This window comes from Bufo gargarizans, chromosome 1 (genome assembly GCF_014858855.1).
Source record: "Bufo gargarizans isolate SCDJY-AF-19 chromosome 1, ASM1485885v1, whole genome shotgun sequence".
NCBI lineage: Eukaryota > Metazoa > Chordata > Amphibia > Anura > Bufonidae > Bufo > Bufo gargarizans.
The window spans coordinates 747359094-747377504 of record NC_058080.1 but is presented as its reverse complement, the minus strand read 5'-3'; the positions used below and the strand labels follow the sequence as shown (position 1 = coordinate 747377504).

At 47.0% G+C, this 18411-nt stretch overlaps 2 protein-coding genes across 2 annotated transcripts in view; one reads left to right on the top strand and one right to left on the bottom strand.

Annotated features, from left to right (window-relative positions):
• Positions 1-18411, bottom strand: part of LOC122925022 (zinc finger protein OZF-like) — a 338508-nt gene that overhangs the window by 109861 nt on the left and 210236 nt on the right. The window lies entirely within an intron of this gene.
• Positions 6698-10987, top strand: LOC122925039 (gastrula zinc finger protein XlCGF71.1-like). The gene is made up of 2 exons (XM_044276579.1): positions 6698-6749; positions 9083-10987. The coding sequence occupies exons 1-2, from the start codon at positions 6716-6718 to the stop codon at positions 9829-9831; spliced, it is 783 nt and encodes a 260-aa protein (XP_044132514.1). The 5' UTR covers positions 6698-6715; the 3' UTR covers positions 9832-10987.

Genomic DNA, 18411 nt, shown 5'->3' with positions numbered 1-18411 from the left:
CTGTACTATGTATGGCTGTCCTGTGTATGGCTGTACTATGTATGGCTGTACTGTGTATGGCTGTACTGTGTATAGCTGTACTGTGTATGGCTGTACTGTGTATGGCTGTCCTGTGTATGGCTGTCCTGTGTATGGCTGTCCTGTGTATGGCTGTCCTGTGTATGGCTGTCCTGTGTATGGCTGTCCTGTGTATGGCTGTACTGCGTATGGCTGTGCAGCGTATGGCTGTACTATGTATGGCTGTACTATGTATGGCTGTACTATGTATGGCTGTACTATGTATGGCTGTACTGTGTATGGCTGTACTGTGTATGGCTGTACTATGTATGGCTGTACTATGTATGGCTGCACTGTGTATGGCTGCACTATGTATGGCTGTACTGTGTATGGCTGTACTGTGTATGGCTGTACTATGTATGGCTGTACTATGTATGGCTGCACTATGTATGGCTGTACTGTGTATGGCTGTACTATGTATGGCTATACTATGTATGGCTGTACTATGTATGGCTGTACTATGTATGGATGCACTATGTATGGCTGTATTATGTATGGCTGTACTGTGTATGGCTGTACTGTGTATGGCTGTACTATGTATGGCTGCACTATGTATGGCTGTACTGTGTATGGCTGTACTGTGTATGGCTGTACTGTGTATGGCTGTACTATGTATGGATGTACTGTGTATGGCTGTACTGTGTATGGCTGTACTGTGTATGGCTGTACTATGTGTGGCTGTACTATGTATGTCTGTACTGTGTATGGCTGCACTATGTATGGCTGTACTGTGTATGGCTGCACTATGTATGGCTGTACTGTGTATGGCTGTACTGTGTATGGCTGTACTGTGTATGGCTGTACTATGTGTGGCTGCACTATGTATGGCTGTACTGTGTATGGCTGTACTGTGTATGGCTGTACTGTGTATGGCTGCACTATGTATGGCTGTACTGTGTATGGCTGTACTGTGTATGGCTGTACTGTGTATGGCTGTACTGTGTATGGCTGTACTGTGTATGGCTGTACTATGTGTGGCTGTACTGTGTATGGTTGCACTATGTATGGCTGCACTATGTATGGCTGCACTGTGTATGGCTGCACTATGTATGGCTGTACTATGTATGGCTGTACTGTGTATGGCTGTACTATGTATGGCTGTACTATGTATGGCTGTACTATGTATGGCTGTACTGTGTATGGTTGCACAGTGTATGGCTGTACTATGTATGGCTGCACTATGTGTGGCTGTACTGTGTATGGTTGCACAGTGTATGGCTGTACTATGTATGGCTGCACTATGTATGGCTGTACTGTGTATGGCTGTACTGTGTATGGCTGTACTGTGTATGGCTGTACTATGTATGGCTGTACTATGTATGGCTGTACTATGTATGGCTGTACTATGTATGGCTGTACTATGTATGGCTGTACTGTGTATGGTTGCACAGTGTATGGCTGTACTATGTATGGCTGCACTATGTATGGCTGCACTGTGTATGGCTGCACTATGTATGGCTGTACTATGTATGGCTGTACTGTGTATGGCTGTACTATGTATGGCTGCACTATGTATGTAAGGCTGTACTATGTATGGCTGTACTATGTACGGCTGCACTATGTATGGCTGTACTATGTATGGCTGTACTGTGTATGGCTGCACTATGTGTGGCTGTACTATGTATGGCTGTACTATGTATGGCTGTCCTGTGTATGGCTGTACTATGTATGGCTGTACTGTGTATGGCTGTACTGTGTATAGCTGTACTGTGTATGGCTGTACTGTGTATGGCTGTCCTGTGTATGGCTGTCCTGTGTATGGCTGTCCTGTGTATGGCTGTCCTGTGTATGGCTGTCCTGTGTATGGCTGTCCTGTGTATGGCTGTACTGCGTATGGCTGTGCAGCGTATGGCTGTACTATGTATGGCTGTACTATGTATGGCTGTACTATGTATGGCTGTACTATGTATGGCTGTACTGTGTATGGCTGTACTATGTATGGCTGTACTATGTATGGCTGCACTGTGTATGGCTGCACTATGTATGGCTGTACTGTGTATGGCTGTACTATGTATGGCTGTACTATGTATGGCTGCACTGTGTATGGCTGCACTATGTATGGCTGTACTGTGTATGGCTGTACTATGTATGGCTGTACTATGTATGGCTGCACTATGTATGGCTGTACTGTGTATGGCTGTACTATGTATGGCTGTACTATGTATGGCTATACTATGTATGGCTGTACTATGTATGGCTGCACTGTGTATGGCTGCACTATGTATGGCTGTACTATGTATGGCTATACTATGTATGGCTGTACTGTGTATGGCTGTGCTATGTATGGCTGTACTGTGTATGGCGGCACTGTGTATGGCTGCACTGTGTATGGCTGCACTATGTATGGCTGTACTATGTATGGCTGTACTATGTATGGCTGTACTGTGTATGGCTGTACTGTGTATGGCTGTACTGTGTATGGCTGTACTGTGTATGGCTGTACTGTGTATGGCGTCCTGTTTGGAAAGCTGTCCGTAGCCGGGCTGTGCTCACCAGAGCTGCGGTGAGTGTGGTGACTCCCTGAAACAGCTGATCAATGGAGGAGCTGGGACTCTGACCCCCACCAATGTGATAATGATGAGGATATCCTGAGGATAGGTCATCATTATCTTTACCTGGATAACCCCTAATAAAGTGTTTCATTTGTCAAATAACGTTTGGTGTTTCTTTGTGCCGTTCCACGTAGGTTCTCTCTAGATCAAACAATTTCTGTAGATACTCCATTAGTTTTGGTCTTGGGGGGGGGGGGGGGTCTCAAGAATGTGAATGATGTCATTGGTGAACAACACTATTTTACATTTACTGGACCTTATTTTAATTGCCTGATAAAATAATAAGCCCCGATAGAAGAAGGTGTGAAGGCTATACTACATAGTAAGGGTGACCGGGAACAGCCCTGAGTCATTCCCTTGGACAGATAAAGGTATAGATTTGAGCTGTAGGATTTTCATATAGGCCTGTAATTAACCCTCTGAAATTGCCTCTAACACCGCTCTTGTCCTGAACCTTCCCCAGCCGGCTCCACCTGACATTAAAGGCTTTCTCTGCATGCAATGAGGTATACTGACCTGACTGCGGATGATCCAGGCCCAGTCTGGAGTCTAAAGGACCTTGCAGATGTTCGTAACAGCTGTTCTTCTCCCAACAAATCCTACCCGATATAATGAATATAATACCACACCTGCTGCTGTATCATCTGGCAGTAGCACTCTGACTCGATGCGTCTCTGTTACCTCATCTCAGACTGTCCTGTGACCTGAAGTTCCTGGGATCTGTTCTGGACACTGCAATGTCTATAACCTTGTCAACAGGATAATTACCATTCACCAGTCTTTTTTTCAGCCTGTCAAATTGTTCAGTTCAATAAGAATTGTAGACCTGGTCACCAATCCAGGAGGTCCACTGGGCCATATCTCACATAATCTCTGCACTGTAACCTCCTCTGTGTCTGGGACAAGAATCCAAACTCTCTGGACAGTCATTTTCAGAATCCTTCTACGTGTTTACAAAGATCTGAACTGATGTAGCAGAAGACCACTTGTCTGCAAGGAAATGTTTGGTTCATCTGGAGAAGTTCCTCCTCACCATGGATACTTCAGGCTCAGGTTGCGGTGCCCATGTCAAGAATCATTGGGTAGAAAAGAAGTGTCCGTCATCAGATCTCCTGTCATCAAACATAATGGAACTCAGGGCAATCACATTGGTCTTACTCATTTCTCAGCCCTTAATTCAGACGGACTCTGATTCAGACGGACAACACGGGGGATGTTTTTCTCCCCATAAACAAGGTGGAAACAGACGCCTTTCCCGATCAGAAGAAGGGAGACAGATTGTGTGTTGGGCGGAGGTCACCTTGAGAAGCATTTCTACAGTTCATATCAGAGGCAATGTCAATGGCAAATCCAATCTGCTCATCTGCAAGACATACCACTCAGCGCAGTAAGGGTTAAATACTCATCATCTTCTCCAAATCATTCAGAAACTGAGAGCTCCAGATATGGTGTGATGGTGATGTGAGAGAAGTCTGACGGCTGATTATCCTGAGGAGCTGGACGGTCTATCCATTACCTGCTGGATAATATTTGTCTACATTTTTTCTCCCATCCCTCTCGTTCCCGAGTCCTGAAGAAGACCAGGGACAAGCAGAAGCCACTTCAATCCTACCTAGTCCTGCAGGGCTTGGCTTCCATGAGCATGACATTTTTTTTAAAGGGAACCTTCTAGAAGCTTCCATAGAGGGAACAGAGGAGCCTGGAGGTGACAGCGGGGTCTGGAGGGTAACAGAGGAGTCTGGAGGTGACAGAGGAGTCTGGAAGAGAACAGAGGAGCCTGGAGGGGAGTCTGGAGGGGAACAGAGGAGCCTGGAGGTGACAGAGGGTTCTGGAAGAGAAGAGAGGAGTCTGGAGGTGACGGGGGGTCTGGAGGGGAACAGAGGAGTCTGGAGGGGAAGAGAAGAGCCTGGAGGGAAGCTGAGGACGCGGAACGTGTAGAAGCCGTACCGCAATCCACACGAGAAGCAGTGTTTGGCAGCACGGAGAAGGAGCGGAGGAGGAGCCGTCTAGGATCTAATCTGCTTGTGGATCCTGGAGGAGCAGCGCCGTCCGTTCTTCTTGCTTTTTGTGTCTGGTGTGAACTGAACCCACTTCACAAGGGACCTGCAGCGCTCACAGGAGGAGATACAACGCAAGACTAATTCTATCATTTCTAACACCTCAGTATAGATAACACAGGATCCACCAGTTACAATCAGTGTCACAGCTTACCTCCTCCCCCTCCCTGCACAATGGCCTCTGCTCAGTGCACAAAGCATGCCCACAATCCTCTCCTGTCTACTGTGCCCATAGTCCATGTAGCCGCTATAAACCATCTCTCTAAACGCTGCTCTCAGCATCAGGAAAGATGGCCACCCCCGTAATCATGTGCAGGAAACAGAGGAGAGAACTACAACTACCAGCATCTCCAGACTGCTATTATAAGAAATCAAACTAGAGATCTACAACTCCCAGCATTTCCTTAGATGTATAGAGAAAAAAATCATCAATACTACAGATCCTTCTCCATAGAAAGCTCCGCCCCCTCATGTCACATGACTAACATCACTGCTTCTTCACCTCCACCGCTCAGCCCCGCCCCGCCCCTTACACTGATCACATGACAGTGACCTCACACCAGGTCCTTCACCACCTCCTCTCCCCACTGCTAAGCCCCACCCCCTGCACTGATCACATGACGGTGACGTCATCCCAGGTCCTTCAGCTCTGGCAGTGCAGCAGATACCGCAGGTCCTTCAGCTCTGGCAGTGCAGCAGACACTGGGCAGGTCCTGGTTGGTAGTCAGGGCTCTTGTTCTCTCTGGTATCAGCCATTCCTCCAGCCTGCAGGTAAGATGAGCTGTGAGGAGACAGTGTGGTGGAGAGCTCAGACATGTCACCTCTGGAGATTCTCCTCCATTACACACAAGGAATCCTTCTCCGCTCCTCAGCTTAGTATGATGGGGGGAGGAGTAGTGGGGATAGTGGGGGTTGTTAACATTGGCTGGCCCCTGACTGTCCTGGTGAGGGGCCCCTGCATCCAGGAGGAGAATTAATGGAGCGGGGCCCGGCCTGAGCTCAGCTCTCTCCAGTTTCTTCTCTAGGAGTTCTGGACACAGCTGAGCACAGCCCAGAGGTGGGACCTGCATCTATCAGACATTTATCTTCTGTGGATCCACCAGAGATCTCCATGTTGGGGCCCCTGGAATCCATGTGGTGGGGGCTCTGAGAAGCGGGGCCCCTCCAGGCTCAGGAAGTGCGGTTCTGGAGGTGACATCTGGTCTTGTCCCCTGGATGATTTCCTCTCCTCTTCTCATAAAGGCGCCTGCAGGACTAGAAGCCTCCAGCTCCTCCAGTTCTCTCCTCTTCTCCTGAATCACCACCAAGGATGGACAGGAAGGAGATCAGCAGAAGAATATTAGACCTCACCTTGGAGATCATCTCCCTGCTGAGCGGAGAGGTAAACTTTTCTAGATTTCTCTCCTCTTTATTGTATTCTGTAACAAGTCAGACATCGGGAAGGAGAATCCATCATAGGAAGTGATAGGAAGAGTCCAGGGTCCTGGAGAACGGCCTCCAGACCTTCCAAGTGATGGAGAACCTGAAGATCAGCCCCCAGTATGGTGAGTGATGTGTCATGTGACCAGTGACCAATAGTCATGTTGTAGGAGCCATGAGGAGGTAAGTAGGCACGTTGTACCCAGGAGGAGAGGGCCGGAGGAGAGCACATGGCCCCTGAAGGGTTTATTCCCTAAGTGTCTCTCTCCATCCACAGGAGTACACAATAGTGAAGAAGACATCGGGGGACTGTGTGACTCCCATCATCCATCTCCAGGAGTCAGGAGGGCGGAGCAGGACCCCTCCCCCCATCACAGAGCCTCCCCCTCACCCCCTGATACATGAGCAGAAGATCCTAGAACTCACCCACAAGATGATGGAGCTGCTGACTGGAGAGGTGACACTGCTGGGAATGCTGGGAAATTCTCCAGTAACAGCACTGGAGGGGACTGGGTGATGACGGTGTCATTGTGTTGTCAGGTTCCTATAAGGTGTCAGGACGTCACTGTCTATTTCTCCATGGAGGAGTGGGAGTATATAGAAGGACACAAGGACCTGTACAAGGAGGCCATGATGGAGGAGCACCAGCCTCTTATATCACAGGGTAAGAGCCGTCATGTGCAGTGTATACACGTGTGTGCAGTGACATGTAATGGAGGAGCACCAGCCTCTTATATCACAAGGTAAGAGCCGTCATGTGCAGTGGATACACGTGTGTGCAGTGACATGTAATGGAGGAGCACCAGCCTCCTATATCACAAGGTAAGAGCCGTCATGTGCAGTGTATACACATGTGTGCAGTGACATGTAATGGAGGAGCACCAGCCTCTTATATCACAGGGTAAGACCCGTCATGTGCAGTGTATACACGTGTGTGCAGTGACATGTAATGGAGGAGCACCAGCCTCTTATATCACAAGGTAAGACCTGTCATGTGCAGTGTATACACGTGTGTGCAGTGACATGTAATGGAGGAGCTCCAGCCTCTTATATCACAGGGTAAGAGCCGTCATGTGCAGTGTATACACGTGTGTGCAGTGACATGTAATGGAGGAGCACCAGCCTCTTATATCACAAGGTAAGACCCGTCATGTGCAGTGTATACACGTGTGTGCAGTGACATGTAATGGAGGAGCACCAGCCTCTTATATCACAGGGTAAGAGCCGTCATGTGCAGTGTATACACGTGTGTGCAGTGACATGTAATGGAGGAGCACCAGCCTCTTATATCACAAGGTAAGACCCGTCATGTGCAGTGTATACACGTGTGTGCAGTAACATGTAATGGAGGAGCACCAGCCTCTTATATCACAAGGTAAGAGCCGTCATGTGCAGTGTATACACATGTGTGCAGTGACATGTAATGGAGGAGCACCAGCCTTTTATATCACAGGGTAAGAGCCGTCATGTGCAGTGTATACACGTGTGTGCAGTGACATGTAATGGAGGAGCTCCGGCCTCTTATATCACAAGGTAAGAGCCGTCATGTGCAGTGTATACACGTGTGTGCAGTGACATGTAATGGAGGAGCACCAGCCTCTTATATCACAAGGTAAGAGCCGTCATGTGCAGTGTATACACGTGTTTGCAGTGACATGTAATGGAGGAGCTCCGGCCTCTTATATCACAAGGTAAGAGCCGTCATGTGCAGTGTATACACGTGTGTGCAGTGACAGGTAATGGAGGAGCACCAGCCTCTTATATCACAAGGTAAGACCCGTCATGTGCAGACCTAGATGCGGCATTGTGACACAAAAGCCAACCAGTAGGGGTATAGAGATAGACAGAAGTGTGTCTCCATGCAGCAGATCTAAGCTCCAGCCATTGTTCACCCAATGGTATCCGGGTCTCCAGACCCTGAGGAGAAAAGCAGCTCCAACTATGATGCTCCTTATTGTAGTAAAATTTTGTCCAGTTATTCTTGAAGGGCAAAATGTGTTGGCTTTTCAAATTTTTGAGTTTTATCACGTGATGATTTACTACCTCTCACAGATCTCCTTACTATTTAATGTCCCTGGAAATAAATATAATCCAGGTCATTATCATGAGTAGAAGCAATGGGAGTATCCGCACCCTTTCGAATGTCATTTAGGTGCTCCCCGATCCGTCTCCGGAATGCTGTAAAGCAGAATCCTGGACTTTGTCAGGAAGTTGTAGAAGCTTTATAAGGCTGGGATCACAAGTGCAGTTTTTGCACAGTTTGTTTTTAGCCAAAGCCAGGAGAGGATTCAAAGTGAATGGCTTCTTCCAGCCTAAGGGGTTGTCTTATGTTGCTGTTACTAAGGTGAGATGAGACACAGTCTAGACCACCAGCCGGCCCGTATACAACAGAGAGCCCTGGCACATGGGAGCTACGGAAACAGGATCGCACCGCAAGCTGCACAGCTTCCCTAAGGGCTGTTTCACACGAGCGAGTCCATTGCGGGAATCACGCTCCGTGTGCGAGTGTGATCCTCCGCTCTGGACTTGCAGGAGCGCACAGCATTATCCTGATTTATAATGCTATGTGCCTTTGCTTGACCTTATTTCTACAGAATCATACTGACAGCTTTATGTCACTATAATTATGTGAAAAAAAAGCCATGCAGAGACACATAGCATTATAAATCATGATAATGCCGTGCGCTCCTGCAAGTCCAGAGCGGAGGATCACACTCACACACGGAGCGCGATTCCCGCAATGGACTCGCTCGTGTAAAGCTTCCCTAACTCAGATGCAGCATAGTTTGCTTTGTTTTTCAGTTTCCGTAGCTTTCATGTGCTGCAATTGGAGCTACTGAAACAGTGGGCGCTGGAGCACTCTGCTGCTTCCACACCGGCTGGTGGTCTGGACCTAGTAACAGTGAGATGAGACAACCCCTTTAATAGGAATGTTATACGTTTGTTGACTCTGTGATTTAGATTTAAAAAAATAAAAATGTTATTTTGTATCTTTAGCAGAAAATTCCCATAAGAATTCTGAGGGAAACTTCATGTTGTCACTAAATTATAAAGTAGAAGATGAAGACAACATGCAGTGCTCTTCAGGAGAAAACCTTAATGTACCTCCAGGACTTCACAGTACAGATCTGTCATATAATCCCTCTGATCATGAGGAATCTGCTGACCAATCCCCGATTTCTACCACAAGTGCTGGTCAGAAAGGGGGTGAAAGGTTTCAAGAGATCACAAAAAGATCAAGTCTTTCTACAGACAGAAGAATTCGCACACGGGAGAAGCCGTATTCATGCCCAAAATGTGGGAAATATTTTGCATATAAATCAGCGCTTGTTCGACATGAGAGAAGTCACACAGGAGAGAAGCCATATTCATGTTCAGAATGTGGGAAATGCTTTACACAGAAACCAAGTCTTGTTACACATAAGAGAAGTCACAGAGGAGAGAAACCATATTCATGTTCAGAATGTGGGAAATGTTTTACACAGAAAGCAAGTCTTGCTGCACATCAGAGAAGTCACAGAGGAGAGAAGCTGTATTCGTGTTCAGAATGTGGGAAACGTTTTACAGTTAGACTAAGTCTTGTTAAACATGCGCTACGTCACACAGGAGAGAAGCCGTATTCATGTTCAGAATGTGAGCAATGTTTTACAGAAAAATCAGATCTCGATAGTCATGAGAGAAGTCACAGAAGAGTAAGGATACGGTCACAATTCCAAAATGTAGACTTTGATTTTGATTCTAATTAAAGAATGGCGTTATTCGATAACGAATAAAATAACACAAATAAATATCCACAGTAACCCCATGTTGCCTATTATGTGAAGAGGTACTTGATGAGGCACTTACTATTAATGTGAGGCTCGTAGAAGTACAAATTGATAAAGCCATATGCCTCACATGAAGTGCACCATCACATAATGGACAGTACGAGATTAAAATGATTGTGCACCAATATATATTGATGACCTATCCTCAATTAGCTCAATCCATACGCGGCGGGTGCTGGTTGTATAATACAGCCGGTACCTGGCCACAATGACTGGGAACGGCAATCACACCGAACCCTGTCATTTAACCACTCAGATGCTGCGATCAACAGCGATCGCTGCATATGTGAGTTAAGGCAGAGTGAAAGTGCTTCTAAAGCTTCCCAGGCCTGCCATGGTAAGCTCCCTGCTAAGCTATGCACGAGGCACAGCTCAGCAGGGAACGTGTCAAAATGTTATCCTACTGGACTGACTAGGACATGAGATCAAAAGATCCCTGGTATTAGCCCCCTTAGGGGACTAATAGTTAGTAAATTAAAAGTGAAAACAAGTAAAAAAAAAGTTTGTCTTCCTTCCCTTTCCCAATTTTAAATATGAAAATATATAAACACCAACAAAAATGAACATGTTAGGTATCACTGTGTCTGTAAATGTCCTATTAAAATATATTCAAAAAAATTCCTGTGAGATTATTGCCATACAGGAAATAAATGAAAAACGCATGATTCGCAATTTTTTTTTGTCACTTTGTCCCCCCCAAAAAATGTAATAACAGTGTTCAAAAAGTAGTACATACCACACAAATTGTTCCAATAAAAACAACAGGGCACAAAAAAACAAGCCTCTTATAGCTCTGTTATCGCTGTCAGAAAACGAGGATGCAAATAAAAGTTTAATTTTTCTCAAAGGTTTTTATTTTGCTTAAAAGTAATCCAATAAAAAGTATACATGTTTGGTATTGCCATTATCATGTTGAGCTGCTGAATAAGGACGTCATGTCATTTATATCACACAGTGAACGCTGTGATGTCAAAACCCCAAAAACTTTTGCGGAATTGTGTTGTTTTTTTTCAATTTTTGTATTTTTTTAATACATGACACTGTAAATTAAATGGTGGCATTGTGAATGGAAAAATAAAAAAGTTATGGCTATTGGAACTTGGGGAAGAAATATAAAAAATGCAAAAATAAGATGAGGCCCGGTCTTTAAGGGGTTAATAGTAAATAACCTCCTCATGTACCTCAAATTAGCCCCATGTTGCCCATTATAGACGATGGGGTTACTTACAATTAATGTGAGGCATATGGAGGTACTAAAGTAATAACACCATGTGATCAATGCCTCAACTTAAGGGCTCATGGACACAAACCTATTTTCTTTTTGTGTCCGTTCAGTTTTTTTTGCGGACCTTATGCGAAAACATTAATTTCAATGGGTCAGCAAAAAAATGCCAGTTACTCCATGTGCAATCCGTTTCAGTATGTCCGCATATCCGTTCCGCAAAAAAATAGAACATGTCCTATTATTGTCCGCATGACGGACAAGGATAGGACTGTTCTTTTAAGGCCAGATGTTCCATTCCGCAAAATATGCAATACACATACAGTATGGACCAAAAGTTTGGACACAGCTTCTCATTCAAAGAGTTTTCTTTATTTTCATGACTATGGAAATTGTAGTTTCACACTGAAGGCATCAAAACTATGAAGTAACACATGTGGAATTATATACATAACAAAAAAGTGTGAAACAACAGAAAATGTGTCATATTCTAGGTTCTTCAAAGTAGCCACCTTTTGCTTTGATTACTGCTTTGCACACTCTTGGCATTCTCTTGATGAGCTTTAAGACTACCTCTTGAAGCTCATCAAGAGAATGCCAAGAATGTGCAAAGCAGTAATCAAAGCAAAAGGTGGTGTGGCAAACATCGCCACTTATCGAATGTCTTTCTTGTCTGTACCTCTTCCCCTCCCCCCTCAACCTCCCATCAGCCCTTGCTATTGTCTGACCCCACCTCTCCTTGTACCATAGTAATCTATGTATTGTATGTAAATGAGGCTGTTGGAGGTTTGAAACCAGGTGCGCTTGCCTAGTAAAGTCAGTGACTCCCAAACTGTGTGTCGTCCAGTCACTGGGGAAATTGTCTCTTGAATATTGACCTGTTTCTTCAGCTACAAGCAGATTTAAGTGAAGATATTGAGGGTATACCTTGAAGCTCCCCAACAATTGGTGGCAAGCGGCGGGATTCAAACTGCACAGCAAAGCCAGCAACAAAACCAAAGCTACTCTTGTGGCCGAACTCATGGAGGGGGACAGAGCGACCACTGTGGCAACTCCACAGGAGACAGAGCCAACGGAATTTACAAGAGAGCTCAATAGCAGGTTAGCTTTTTACCCAAACACCCCCTCCGTGGAGACACTAGAAAGACTGATAGCAGATGTACACGAGTACATTGTAGCTAAGCAAAACGCTATTCAGCGAGTTGGGGAAGGAGCCCCAGCGCCCACCAGCACTACCCAGGGAAAAGCTAAGATTCCCTACCAAGCTTTTAAAAATTACACAGAAGGAGAAAGTGATATTGACGAATACCTACAGGATTTCGAAAGGTTGTGCCAGCTACACGACATCAGCCCAGCCGACCAAGTACCCCTGCTGGCAGGTAGATTGTCAGGCCACGCCGCAGAGGCATAACGAACCGTCCCAGACGAAGACATCAGGAATTATCCCAAAGTCAAACAAGCCATCCTAGCACGGTATGCCATTACCTCTGAGGCATACCGACTCAAATTCCGGGACATCAAGAAACAAACAAAAGACTCTCACACTGAATGGGCACACCGACTACAACGAGCCGCCAAGGGGTGGATGGAAGCGACACGGGTCACCACTATGGAAGAGATGTTCCAGTTAATAGTAATGGAGCAGTTTTTTAATGGACTAACCACAGAACTGCAAAATTGGGTACGAGATCGCAAACCCCGTACCCTACCAGAGGCAGCCAAGCTAGCTGACGAGTTCCAAGACACCAGGCGAGACCAAAGCACACCACACCGGACCACGTATGGATCTACCACCCCTCTGCCAGCAGTGACTACCTTGGCTCACCGACGACCAGCTGCGAGCCACAACCAGTATCCTCCTAGGTACAATACCCGACCACCGATCCGCTGCCACACCTGCAACCAACAGGGGCACATCCAGAGAGACTGCCCACGTAACCGACCTCGCCAGAACTGGAACCACCAGGGTCCTCCTCCCCCCAATCGGGCTGTAGTACACTGCTGCCAAAGAGAATCTGTGCTCCCAACATCCACAGTCACCTCAATAGAAGAGCCTCTGGGGATCCTACACGAGGTAAACCCCATACAAGCCGCCTCAGACAACCGCCAGGGGCACCGCCAGGTGGTACACATGGAGGGGAAGAGTATACAAGGATTACGTGACTCTGGGGCCACGTTAACCCTGGTCCGAAATCATTTGGTGCCTAAGCACACCCTCACCGGAGACTGTGTAGCTGTACGGGTGGCAGGGGGAGCAATTTACAAAGTTCTCACTGCCAAGGTGCATTTGAATTGGGGGGCAGGGCATGGAAACGTGGAGGTGGGAATTATGCAGGATTTGCCCGCTAATGTTATTTTGGGCAACGACTTGGGGGAGCTCACCTCTGCTTTTGTCCCTCAACCAACTATCCAAGAGGCCTACCCGGTTGTTACCCGGCAGCAAGCACGCACCATGGCTCAATCCGATCACTCTGAGGCTCAGGTAAACAATATGCCACACACCCTTCCTATTCTCCCCTGGGATGCCCCCCTGGAATGAGGACATTTAGGCATCAGCCGAACGAAACATCGGCTGACACAGAACTTCTTCTGGCCAGGTATCTCAAAGGATATTAGACAATACTGTCAAACGTGCGATACCTGCCAGAGGGTATCGAAGAGAGGGGATCGCTATAAAGCCAAACTCAGATCCCTGCCCATAATTGAAGAACCCTTCAGTCGAGTAGCTGTAGACATAATAGGACCCCTAGCGAAACCCAGTCCCTCTGGCAAGAAATACATCTTGACCGTAGTGGACTACGCCACTAGATACCCAGAGGCAGTGGCGTTGACCAATGTACATGCAGAGACTATAGCCGATGCCCTTATGCGAATATTCTCCCGTATGGGATTTCCCCGGGAGATTATATCAGATAGGGGCACCCAGTTCACTGCAGAGGTCACCCACCAACTCTGGAAAGTGTGTGGGGTGAAACCGATTTTAAACTCCGCCTACCACCCCCAGTCCAACGGGCTCTGTGAACGGTTTAACGGAACACTTAAACAGATGATCCGCACGTTCATAGACACTCAAAAAGACTGGGAACGGTTTTTGCCCCACTTGCTCTTTGCCTATAGGGAAGTACCCCAAGAATCCACAGGATTCTCCCCTTTTGAATTATTGTTCGGGAGGAGAGTGAGGGGTCCCTTAGACCTTATCAGAGAACACTGGGAGGGAGGGGTAACTACGAATGGTACCCCTATTGTCCCATACGTGCTGGAGTTTAGGGAACGCTTGGAGGCTCTGACCCAGACGGTACGTACTAACCTCCAAGCAGCCCAACAACGGCAGCGCAGATGGCATGATAAGGGGGCCAGGGACCGTAGCTTTCAGGTCGGACAGAAGGTGTTAATCCTACGGCCAGTCCCTAATGACAAGCTGCAGGCCTCCTGGCAGGGCCCATACAAGGTGGTGGAGCAAATCTGCGATACCACCTATGTGATCGGCCCGTGCGCTGGAGCTGGGGGCAGACGCATGCTCCATCTGAACATGCTGAAGCCCTAGAAGAGGTGACCGCTATTTGCGCCTCTGCCGCAGAGGACTTTGACAATTTACCTCTCCCAGACCTCCTAGAGAAAGAGGGCCAGAAAGAGGACCTGGAAAAGGGTTCAGTTAGGTGAACGGCTGAGTCCCCAGGAAAGGGCGCAGGCTCATAGTCTAATAAGGGAAAAAGGAACCACTTTTTCTAATCTCCCCGGGTACACCCCGTTAGCCACCCACAGAGTAGAAACACCAGGGCAGACCCCTCTCCGCCAACCTCCTTACCGCATACCTGAATCCGTAAAGGATAATATGCGCAAGGAAATTGAAGAAATGCTACAACTAGGAGTCATAGAGCACTCTGAAAGCCCTTGGGCCTCCCCAGTAGTTCTGGTGCCGAAGCGGGATGGGACTACCCGCTTCTGCGTAGACTACCAGAGGCTTAATGATAAGATCGTATCCGATGCCTACCCTATGCCCCGCATAGACGAGCTCCTGGACAAAATGGCCAGGGGCCAATACCTCACCACAATAGATCTTTGTAAGGGGTATTGGCAGATTCCCCTAGCCGAAGACACCATCCCTAAGTCAGCGTTTGTCACCCCGTTTGGCCTGTACCAGTTTAAGGTCATGCCATTCGGGATGAAAAACGCTCCGGCAACTTTTCAGAGGATGGTGGATCGGCTATTGGATGGGTTCCAGGAGTACGCTTTCGCCTATCTAGATGATATAGCGATCTTCAGCCACTCCTGGACTGAACACCTGACCCACATAGAAGCCGTACTAGACCGTATTAGGGAGGCAGGATTAACTCTGAAACCCAGTAAGTGCCATATAGGGATGGCAGAAGTCCAATACCTAGGACACCGGGTAGGGAGCAGCCAACAAAAACCCGAACCGGCTAAGGTAGAGGCTGTAGCCAAATGGCCAACCCCTCGTACCAAAAGTACTGGCATTCCTAGGGACCGCAGGATACTACCGCAAATTTGTACCCAACTACAGTACCCTGGCCAAACACCTCACCGATTTGACCCGCAAGAATCTTCCTAAGATAGTAGTCTGGACCCCAGAGTGTGAGCAGGCATTCCAGCAACTAAAAACGGCTCTTGTGAATGCACCTGTACTCGCCGCCCCTGATCCAACTAAACGCTTTCTCGTCCACACAGACGCTTCTATGTTTGGACTGGGGGCAGTACTGAGCCAAGTCGGAGAAGATGGCAGCGAGCATCCAGTGGCTTAATTAAGCAGAAAACTTTTACCCCGGGAAGTAAGCTACGCCGCCATAGAAAAAGAATGCCTGGCCGTGGTGTGGGCCCTTAAAAAGCTGCAGCCCTATTTGTATGGACAACCCTTTTCCTTACTCACAGATCACGGTGCGGCTGAACAGGGTGTCAGGAGACAATGCCAGGCTGCTGCGCTGGAGTTTGGCGCTGCAGCTTTTTGACTTTACCATCCACTACCGCCCTGGGAAGCAAAATGGCAACGCCGACGGGTTATCCAGACAAACTGAACTTGAAAAGTGATCTGTGAGCGCTCCTCCGGACATCCCCAAGCCGATCCGTTGGGATCAGACTGTGTATGCCGGCTTGGTTCTGGGGGAGCATTGTGGCAAACATCGCCACTTATAGAATGTCTTTCTTGTCTGTACCTCTTCCCCTCCCCCCTCAACCTCCCATCAGCCCTTGCTATTGTCTGACCCCACCTCTCCTTGTACCATAGTAATTATGTATTGTATGTAAATGAGGCTGTTGGAGGTTTGAAACCAGGTGTGCATGCCCAGTGACGTCAGTGACTCCCAAACTGTGTGTCGTCCAGTCACTGGGGAAATTGTCTCTTGAATATTGACCTGTTTCTTCAGCTACAAGCGGATTTAAGTGAAGATATTGAGGGTAAACCTTGAAGCTCCGCAACAGGTGGCTACTTTGAAGAACCTAGAATATGACATATTTTCAGTTGTTTCACACTTTTTGTTATGTATATAATTCCACATGTGTTAATTCATAGTTTTGATGCCTTCAGTGTGAATCTACAATTTTCATAGTCATGAAAATAATAGAATTTTTTTTTTACATTAAAGGATCGCTTGACTTTGGGGGTCATTCTCGCATATCTCTGCCAGACACCACGTTTAAGGGCCAAACACTGTGCTTTATTGCAGCATATCCATGTGATCATAACGGTACAAAATAAACTGCTGCCCGTCCAGGCACTACCTATACAACATGTGCCCCTACCTTACAGTGTGTGAACACATATGGCTTTCTCAGCCTCACAGTCCTGTAAACTACAGGCCAGGTACCTGTTCAGTACCTTTGGAAGGGGGGGGAGGGGGTTGTGGTAGTAGTCCTCCCAACTCTGACCTAGGGACCCTTCCACTGCAGGTGTCACGGTATCCCCCCCCCCAAACCTGCGGGCCTCACCTGGGTGAGGGAACCTGTAATGGATTATGGGTGTGGATTGAGAGTCTCCCGCTACCAACCTGACTCCCAGTCCAAAGAAATCCAGCCCATACTACTTTAACCAATCTCCAGCAAGCTATGCCTTACTGATGCACATCACCAAAATATATATATATATCAAATTGCAATAGAGCCCATACAGAACACCTACATGTTCTTCTTCCCACTACATGGTAACCAGAGCTCTGAGAATTGGCAGGAATGGAGGGTGAGGTGGTAGAGGAGGCCAACTGCACACCCGCCTAACATTTTATGTGAAATCAAAGAAAATGGTGGGGGATGAGGCTCTTTTCTGTGGAAAGGTTTTTAATCAGTTTTTGATATCTGCAGCATGAAGACAAGCTTCGGATATCAAACACTCAGTGGCATCAGATTGCAGAGAAAAAATATACAAGAAAATAATAAAGGTAAATTCTTAATAGTAAAACAATTTACTTAATTGAGAATGTAAGGTATTTACATCAAGAACAGGAGAACCTCTTCCTAACAACTCCTCCTTCCTAGCCTGCTTTATAGTTATTGAGCAGGCTAGATTTATGACCTTGGGGGGGGGGGGACCTCCTGCTAACAACTCCATTCTAGCATGCTCCACACTGAACAGGCTAGAATATTGAGACTAGGATGGAGTTGTTGGGAGGTCCCGTAAACCCCCCCCCCCCGAAGTCAGAAATCTAGTCTGCTCACTAACTATGAAGCAGGCTAGAATGGAGTTGTTAGGAGGCGGTTCTCCTGTTCTTGATATTAAATTCTTTACATTCTCAAGGAAACTTTTTTAGAACAATGATTCCAGGAGGAGCAACTCCTTCTAAAAACACTACAGCTTATACTACTGGCTTCTGACATCTACAGCTTATATTACTGATAATAGAGGAGGACCTCCTAACACAGGCATCCTCCAACTGTTGCAAAACTACAACTCCCAGCATGCCCGAACAGCCTACAGGTATCAGCCTACAGCAGGGCATTATGGGAGGTGTAGTTTTACAACAGCTGGAGGGACGCAGTTGGAGGATGCCTGTTCTAACACCTCTCCAGCTTATATTACTGATAATAGAGGAGGACCTCCTTCTAACATCTCTGCAGCCTATATTACTGATAATAGAGGAGGACCTCCTTCTAACACCTCTACAGCTTATATTACTGATAGTAGAGGAGGACCTCCTTCTAACACCTCTATAGCTTATATTAATGATAGTAGAGGAGGACCTCCTGCTAACATCTCTGCAGCTTCAAGCAATCATAATAGAGGAGGACCTCCTGCTAACAACTCAATTCTAGCTGATTCTATAGTGAACAGG

What these genes read in the sequence shown, in the direction of transcription:
- LOC122925039 (XM_044276579.1), top strand. Translation starts at nt 6,716, where the DNA reads ATGATGGAGGAGCACCAGCCTCTTATATCACAGG. An exon ending in CCAGCCTCTTATATCACAGG is followed by an intron (nt 6,750 to 9,082) that starts GTAAGAGCCGTC and finishes TTGTATCTTTAG; the next exon opens with CAGAAAATTCCCATAAGAAT.